The following is a 9593-nucleotide window of genomic DNA, read 5'->3' on the forward strand; positions in this document are numbered from 1 at the left end:
CGAGAGCATCTAACCTGAATTGTAGCTATTACTTCATGTGAGACTTTTACATGGAAGTGGTCCTCAAGAAATGTTGCTCGTCAGCGTTCGGTGGTGCGTCCCAATCATCAATTGTCATCCACTGAGATTACAGACAATTTGAGGCTACCCTGCACCATACAAATGGACTAGATGGCAAGTTAGCATAGCTTGTTGTAAAAACCACCTCAAAATACCTAGCAATCTCATTAGGACAAATCCTTCTATTCAGGGGCTGATGTCCTCTGTGAATTATACTGTAGGATGTGCATGTAATTTATCTGTTATTGTTCATGGTTACCTTCTGATCATGGCCACTATTAAAGGTGTTGACTATTCTGCCTCTTCCCACTTAAATCTCTGAGACTTATCATGTGTTGGATTCCCTTGCTTTCTGGGACCTGTCTGCTTGGCAAATTCTTGCAAAGCAGATTCACCCCTATCTGGTATTCTTCCTCCTTCCTTCGGCCGGTCTCTTCCAGCGGAGGATTTACATTCGTTTCGGAAAGCATGAGAAATAGAGAAAAGAGGAGTGCTGTCGTGGTTTAGATTTTGCAAGGACAATGGATTTGATGCTGTGTTATGAGCAGCCTCAACAATTTGCTTCGAATTCTTGGGAGAGTCAATATTGGATATGAATCATTTATAGCTCACCTGATGCTGGGAAGTTCGACAAATCCTTAGAAATTTGACATCACCATTCATTCACTATATCTTGCTGGCATGGTACCAAAATGTTTTGTGAGAAAAGATTGAACACATTCATGAAGCAAAAAAGAGGGATAGACATCTCGAAGTAACTTACAATGATCCAAAACACCTCCCATAATTGGGCAACCATTTTAGAGAATTGTCTTTGATTGATAAATTATTGCGAAGATGCCTGCAAGAGACCTGCCTTAAGACATCACTGGCTGAATACCCCATTGCACTACTTGTTACTAAACATCAGCTAGAACCCGGCATGCAATGCACAAAGCTGATTTTAGATAAGGAAAGTATGATGGATGGCTGCAGTCCTGCCATTTACTGATGTTTTTATTGATAGATATACTTGCACTTCTATTTGATTTACATAATCTAAGAGAGAATCATATATATACAAACACACATGCGTCGTTGTTAAAACGGCTCATGATACAGGGGGCAATCCGAGGTCCAAATTTTATTGGTCATAGGTTCGAGTTAGAATCCACAGGTTAGATAACAAATAAAACACCTCAGACCAAAGTTCTCTGAAAATGCTCAACTGTTTTACAAGGCAAAGATAATCTTCTCTCTTAACGTGTATGCCCCACTTGCTTTTCAGTGGGACCCTTCAAGCAGAGCAAAAGAGTTAGGCCTGCCTCCTTAATGGTTGGTAGGTTGCATTTAAGATTATAATTATATCTTCGCACTCAGGAATCAGAATCTATAGATTTACCCAAAGTGAATTTTAGCATAAAGAAATCCACTTAATAATTAACTGTGCAAGAAAATGGTGGATTATTTTTAATTCATTTCGTTTTATTTTAAGAACAACATATATTTAGGGATCCCTATGGTTTTCTCCTTGGACTGAAATACAAGACAAGTGATAGTTTAAACAAATATGTATCAAATATCTAAAATATGTATATCAATAAATGTGCATTGCCTGTCTCTTGGCGCAAGAGCAAAATCATCAGAAAACCTAAATGTGTCCCCTTTTATAATAAATAAATAAATAATAAATTTAATCTTCACTTGGAAAATAAAAAATCAAGTGAATTTTGCATGCTTATGCCAAATGTACTTACCCAAACCAGCTAATATTCACTGCTATATTTTTCCTATAGAAAATAGTCTTTCAAGGAACCAGCTGCAAAAGTGGTTGGCTGTGCCGTTGAAGGGCTATTATTAAGGTGGCAAATTGATTTGCCCTTAGGTGTTGACCTGGGGCAACTGCCTTCCTCCAAAGTCCAAAGAGGTCCCAATGCACAATTAAATCAAGATGAACAATCACGAACAGCACCAGCTTGGTGGGGTATGAAAATCTTCTTGGCCGACAGTTTTTAGCTTTTTCAGGCCAATCTGTAGCTATTCAACACCTGCTTCCTTATTAAGGAGCATTGTTATGATCAACTTGTAGAAAAAAAAAAGCAGCTGAAATCATACATAGAGCACTCAAAGAGCACGAAGTTCTGAAAAAGCTTCCATGTCCCACATAAGTCATCCTTCAGAGGTTCAAGCACTTTCAGATCATCATGCCTGAGCTTTCTTTGCTTTCTATGCATGAACTAGTTGCTATGGCCTTAATCAAACATCTTGAATCCAATACTGTACTTTTCTCTTGCAAAAGAATATGAATCTTTAGGTGATACATCTATACCAAACATCGCTTTATGCTGTTGAAGGATGTTACTCTCACTCAGACAACTTAAAAATTGACTTAAAGCTGCATCCTCCATACAGGCCTCAATATTTTACACTCAATCAATAAAATGAAATTATCGAAATTTCATGAGGAAAAAAACATAAAAATCACATATATCCAGAAGGAGGGTAGTTCTGGTGGCTGGCATGTGTTCCAGATTGTTTTATGCTGCTTTCCCCTTCTTATACACCCGCATATTCTGCTTCATTGAGCCATGGGTGTTGCAGACATTGCGCTGCTGTTGGCCGCTTCTCTGGAGCAAAATCGAGAAGAGGGTTTAGAAAATCTGCAAAACCATGGGCATCTGACTCAGGAAATTTGTAGTTGTCAGCCAGAAGCCTATCCAGTGGCCAGAACTTCAGCCTACGGATCCTCTTCAGGTCTCCATATCGGTCAAAGAAGTCCTTTGATCGAGATCCTGCAATAGCAATCTGGACTCCCAAGAGAAGATCATCAGTATCGGATTCCTTCAGGAGTCAAATAGAGTGGAAACGAAATATACCTTTCGAGGCATTTTTCCTAGAAGTTCCATCATCAGAGCCAAGTGATCCTGCAATCCAAAGTCAAATGACATGGAAATCTTATATTTTAATGAAAATATAATTAACTCAGGGCCATTGCCCATTGGTGCATGCCAAAGAGAAATATGGTTATGAAAAAGTAATCATTTTCTCCTGAAGATGATGAAGTATTTGAGTCTGATCTTACAATTATATGGCCTAAAAAACCAACCTCTCTTAATTAATTTTGACAGTTGCAGTGCAGAAGTACAGAGAGAAATGATTACTGCAAGTAAATTGCTTTGAGAAATTTACTTTAAAAACCATATACTTTGAGAAATGATCACAGCACTAAACAGTAATTTGCTTAAGCATGATTACAAAAGTAGAGATCTCACATGAAATTAAGAACTCCCTGGTGTCTCTTCACGTAGATACTTGCTTAGATGTTATGAAAAAAAATAAAGATTTGTTCCACTCAAATCATTTTAATAACAAATTTATGAACATAATAATAAATTTAACAATCCCTCTAAGTTTTAAGAAGAAAACTTTCACTCTTAGTCCAACCTAAAGGTAAAAGTCAGGCAGTAAGCTCAATAACATCAATATTCAACTATGGTCCTTGATACTGGAAGTAACAAACATATCAATGAAGATCAGCAATTGATACTTTGAATTTGCATCTCCAGACCTAGAAGGTCGATTGCTTTTATAGGCAGGTTATTTAACAAGAAGTAGGATCAGATTCCATTACTAAACAGAGAAAAAGGAAAACACTTATTACTCTTTTGATTGTAGATAGAGCATTGATATTTTATACTGTATTATAATATGTGTTCCTCTAATTGTTAAATTCATGAAGGCATGTGTCCAATTAAATTCTAATATTCTTATGAATAATTCAAATTCCATTCTTAAAACTCAATGCTAACACCTCAAATGTTAACTGTCTTTTTACATATTTCCCAATTTTTCACATGTACTAAAATTTTGGCCTTAGTGCCTTGCTGAGATGATTCTAAGTTCTAGCACAATGGTTAGGAGAGTATTTTGGGTTAGTTCATCAGCAAAAAAATAGCATAGTAATGTTTTTATTTTTTACAGCTCCCACTAATTGTTTAAATAAAAAACTTAGACATGGTTGTTAATCAGCTTGAGAAAGTGGGGAACTCATAGATCACCATGTACGTTGCTATAGTTGCTCGGATGCATTTTCATGAGATCCTTCCATGTTTCTTGGGTCTCTCCAGAGACCAATCTTTGGCTACTTGATGGTTGATTGCTGCTGACCTTTCTGAGAGAGGGTGACTTCTATGGATCCCACCTTGAACCATTCTATAGTCAACTTGGAAGAAATAAACAAGCGGAATTTTCAAGGTAAAGCTCAGTTGGTGAAGGTGGTCATCTCAACATTAAAGAGCAACGTGGTTTGAGCCGTTGTATGGTCAATTTAGGAGAAAAGGAACTCACCTTAACCTTAGATTAACCAGCAAGACTTCCAGATTATATGGTCAACAGAGAGGATTGCATCACAAAAAATAAACTCAGTAAAAGAAGAGTGCATCTCAAAATTTTAGAGCAGCATAATATCTCGAGCAGGGAAGGATCTTGGTTCAGACCATTATATGGTCAACTAAAAAGAAATAGAAGTCAAATTTAAGCTATATATGAAAATACAAGGGAAAAAAGAAAAAAGTAAGACAGCTAATAGCTTTGGTGATTTCTAGGCTGTACTAGTAGTTAAACTCTGGAGTTCATTGGCTATAGAGATTTTGCTTATTTCATTTTAACACAATTCATCCCTTATCAAGTTGCATGCATGGCCTAACATGCTATTTACAAGCTCAAATAGTTGGATAGTAGATGTTTGCTCTGGTTATTGTAGATAATCAGCTGAAACAGAATTGCTCTTTGGACATTGCTTAAGCATATAAGGCACGTGTTCCAAAATGAAAAGCAGGTGATCATTGGGAGCTACCTGAAAGACTCTAGTACTATCAAACCTATGCTACTTGTTTTATATAAACAACTTCATAATACTTTGCCACCGTAACATGCTAGTTGACGGATCAAATCTCAAGTTACTTCCCCAAAATTCATGTTTTTAGGACAAAATCTACTGCTAGATTAATCTTCGTCATACTTCTTCACTACCACCATACCATAAACTTAGAGGCCTTCTCCTCCTTTTTGCCCCTTCTCGGCAAGGCTCTGTTCCTTCCTGTTATAGATTGGTCTTTCTTGTAAACAGGCAGAGCATCTTACTCTACACTTTAGGCTTCATCCACTCTCCTGATTTCTGACCTTATCCTTCCTAGTTTACCACATGATTTGAGATGCCAATAGGCCAGGTCTAGGCAAAGTATAACAAAAATCTTGAATAGGTTAGCCTGATGCCCAAAACTATATGGAATAAGGTCCATGACTTGGCCATGATCACTGTCAAATAATTGCCCCCCAAGTTCACAGTATATATCAATCAACCAACACAATAGCAATACCCTTTCACTTCATCTTGCCTCTCTAATATTATTTCCCTAACACTTGCATAATATATCCAAAGTGAAAAATAGATTCGCTCTTCAGGTACTTATTTTCCATAGATTGTGAGCTTCATTCCCAATCAACTTTCGCCAAAAGTGCAGCCTACATACTCCATTTGGCTCGACTGACTCAGACCATGATCCTTCAAAATTTTCCTCGAGAACTCTAGTTTACCATAGCCTAGCACTGCATAACTGCAACTAACAAACACCAAGAGATTTTGTCTTTAGTATGTATATAACACATCATTGCAAAATAGTGAGGCACGAGCTAAGGATAATCCTTTGTGCAACCCCACAAACACTAGTAATTTATTGGTCATGCAACAATTTGTTAAAATATGTGTTCCAGCACCCTTAGACATTCCTTAACAACCTCCACCAGACATTGAGCAGTCACATATTGGAAAGAAATATTATTAGGCTAGAGCATAAAGTTCTAATGAATTTAAATAGTGCACTTAGTGTGTGCATCAACAAATATCAATTACATGAAACATGTGAGAGTATACAAACAACCAAAGGATATCCCATTATGGATGAGGAATGTCTTCGAGAACTTTGATCTAGTTGGAGAGCTTAATTTTAACAGAGAATTGATTTCTCGATCCTACGAACCTGGAAATCTACAACCATCCAAAGCATCAAGGACAATTAATTATTCATTTGATATATATACTAGAATGAAAGGGGAACATAAAAGCCTCGCTTTTTAGATACATTGAAAAGTTTGCAAATCTCACACCTGAGGAGAGCAAAATCAATATATATTAACCCCATCAACAGGGTTTTCAAAGCTACAAAAACATTCGTAGGTTTCAGCACCATCACACTTCCATCATCACATGTTTCATGACTCATATGTTGCACTACGTTTTGGTTGACATTATAATATAATTATCATAATATGGACAAGAATTTATCAATTTTTAAGGGTCATGACTCATGGGTAATCACTAAAATTGCATGATTGAGTTGGTAAGTTCCTACTTTCCTATCAATGTTTCAAGAACAAGAAAAAAATATATTGCTAAACAAATCAGTCAATAGAAGGACTTAATGAGATCTCATCAATGATCATCAGTTCTCGAATTTATGCCACCGAAACACCATGTAATGGGTATCAAATCCATATGAATAGCTTATACTCCAGCTTGCAACGCTTGTTCAAAATAGATATGTCAAGTATTTCTGGCCATGCCATCTACAGCTCCAGATGGATGAAGAGTCAAGCAAATGACAGTTTTCTAAGTTACTATGCTAATTTTCCTCAAACCATTTATACAATAAACAGAATCATTTTAAACACAATAGAAGATGGGACAGAAGCATACCTCATCTTCACTAAACCCTTGTCCATCCTTAGGAGCAAACAGCATGTCACCAGTAGCAAGCTCAAAAGCTATACAAGCAAAAGACCACATATCAACTGAGAAAGAGTATCCAGCTCCAAGAATAACCTCAGGGGCCCTATACTGCCTTGTCTGGATATCGTTAGTAATTTGCTTATCAGCCCAACAAGCATTTCCAAAATCTACAATCTTGCACCTCAAATCTATCCCATCCAAACTTCTCTCCAACTCCAAAGGGCCTTCCATGGATCCTCTTCTTTGAGAGAGCTTCGACAATGCCCTCTTTGCCCTTATCTTCAGCTTCTTCTCATAGACATTAATCACAACCCTGCCATTTTGGTTCCCCTCGGGTCTCTCAAGAATTGGGGTAAATCCAGACCGTGCAGGGTCTTTTGCAGGATCAATGGTGGAGATAAGGAGCACATTTTCTGGTTTCAAATCTGCATGAATTATACCAAGTTTCCTATGCAAGTAATCAAGGCCCACCAAGATTGATCTGCATATATTTCTAACTCTTTGCAGCCCAATGCCTTTGTTGTGGTTGTACCGGATTAACCGCAGCAAGCTGTCTCCAAGTAATTCAATTACTAGACAGAGATGCTGCCCATTTGGGCCAGCATGCTTGAAGTGGTCTAGCAGACGCGCAACACATTTTGAATTTGATGGATCTCCCGGTGCAATCACTGAAAGAAGCTCGATTTCATGGAGAGCAGCTTGAGCATACTCTTTTGCACTTTTCTGAATTTTAAGGGCAACAAAACTCTGCAAAGCAAATGCAGTTAGCAAATCTTCAGATTGGAAGTTAAGCTCATGTATAAGAGAGGCCCTGAACATGGGCATGTTCAACTTAAAATGTAGAAGTGGGGAAAATGAGAGAAGAAGGCTAGATGGGCATATACAAATTCAAATAAATTTCAACACAATGACACAACAAAACATTGATTAAACAAACAAATGAAAGAAAGGAATTTATTTTTTCAATCATAATTAGATATAATTGTAATTAATATATAAGAAGATGAGTCTACAGGCTAAAAATAATTAATGAGGTAAATAATTTGTCTTGTATGGAGTAAAGTAACCTGAACTCCTCTGAGCTAAATAATGGGGGTATGTATAACATAAGAGGAAAATGCAGTAAAGACAACAGATGCCCGAAACGAAATCATTGAAGGAAATATCATTTAAAAACAAATGACATAAGACTATCGGCAGGTGGAAATAACCACAAATTGAGGATAACTGAATTGGGAAACAAAATCGTCAGACGGAGAAAAGGTCGCTCATAACAAATAAACAAAAATAGATTGCATCAATCAAGGTTAGGCAATAGCAGTAGCAATAAGGATCACTGACACGATATTACGACCAAATTCTATCCATCTTAATTAAACAAACCATTTCTCGAAGCAATTCTATCGAAGATCACCTTTTGAGATAACCATCATCATAGTTTCACTAATTCCTCCATGTTAAAGTAATTCAAAGACATAGTTGCAGAAAAAGCACGTAAAGATGAGATTTTTATCAAGAGAATCCGCGTGATTTTATAGGAACTGCACAAATTCATGTAAGAAATCGGGGAAAACAACGTAGTTAGGAGTAATAGGAATTAAAGACGAGATCTTTCTTGATCTCTCCCGTCAGGAATAAAAAGAGAGCCAAATACCAAGATAGGAGAGAAATAGAAAAGGAGAGCAGGAAATCGACAAGGACGTACTTGGCATTGGGTGTCGTAGGCGAGCCAGACGGTGGAGAAGTGGCCCCAGCCGAGCTTGCGCTGGGCTATGTAGCGGCCGCCGCCGAAGGGGTCGCCGACCCGCACCGCGTGGTAGCCGCCCTTCCGGTAGGCGTCGATGCCCTCGTCCTCCTCCCCCGACCCCGACGACGACGAGCACGGCATTGCCTCCCTCTCTCCCTCGCGCCCTTTTTTCTCTCTTTTCGTTGATCGCCGACACCCTCTCTTTATTGCAATGGTTAGCGAATGAATCCACCACCTCACCTGAGATTATGAGAAGAAAAAAGAAGAGAAACGGAAGCTTCTCTCGCCCTTTCGGCAATTCTTTTTTTCTTTTTATTATTTTTTCAGAAAAAAAAGCGACCCGCCTGGCTCTCCAGTTTCCCGTTGGCAGGGATTCTAGGGGGTAATTTTTTAGGTAATCACCTTGTTTATATCTGGCACGTGCTTGCACGTGCCAGTGGACCATTGAGCAGGTTTAGAATGGTAATATAGGCTAGTATTTTACTATTTTGCATGGAAAGAATTCAATACTGTGAAAGGAAAACAAATTATGCTTGGTAGACCTCTAGTATTGGAAAAATAAAATACAGTTTCTCACTTTATTAGTAAACAAAGGTGATATGGTAAAAAATAACATCAATAGGAGCTTAGAGTTGGTAATATGATAGAGAAGAGAGAAAATAAAGACGGATGTATAGCTTTAAGATTGAGATGTGATTGTATAAAAAAATAAAATTTATAGTACTGAAAGTAGATGATTTATAGAGGAGCTTCGAAGATCTAATGTAAGGTATCTCTAATGGAGCGAATGAAGTCCAATTAGATTGCAAAGTCCTCTAATTTTTGTCTAAATATTAGCCAGAGAGGAGTAATATATGATTTAAGAAATTGGGCTAGAGTTGCATAAATGAAAATAGAATACATATATCCAACCATTTTTTTCTTTTTAGGAGTTTCCTTGTAAACAAAATTAAATACACTTTAACATATTTTTCATTAACAGAAAGAAATATCCTTTTCATTACCAGTAATTAATAATAA

General features: G+C 37.4%; 1 protein-coding gene across 1 annotated transcript; it reads right to left on the bottom strand.

Moving 5' to 3' along the window:
- Window positions 1–2291: 2291 nt before the first annotated feature.
- LOC103723280 (serine/threonine-protein kinase SRPK-like) lies at window positions 2292–8874 on the bottom strand. Its single transcript, XM_008814160.4, has 4 exons — window positions 8532–8874; window positions 6794–7573; window positions 2916–2963; window positions 2292–2844 (listed from the first exon to the last, which is right to left on the bottom strand). The coding sequence occupies exons 1-4, from the start codon at window positions 8712–8714 to the stop codon at window positions 2596–2598; spliced, it is 1260 nt and encodes a 419-aa protein (XP_008812382.2). The 5' UTR covers window positions 8715–8874; the 3' UTR covers window positions 2292–2595.
- Window positions 8875–9593: the final 719 nt, after the last annotated feature.

Source organism: Phoenix dactylifera, chromosome 18 (assembly GCF_009389715.1).
Source record: "Phoenix dactylifera cultivar Barhee BC4 chromosome 18, palm_55x_up_171113_PBpolish2nd_filt_p, whole genome shotgun sequence".
Classification (NCBI taxonomy): domain Eukaryota; kingdom Viridiplantae; phylum Streptophyta; class Magnoliopsida; order Arecales; family Arecaceae; genus Phoenix; species Phoenix dactylifera.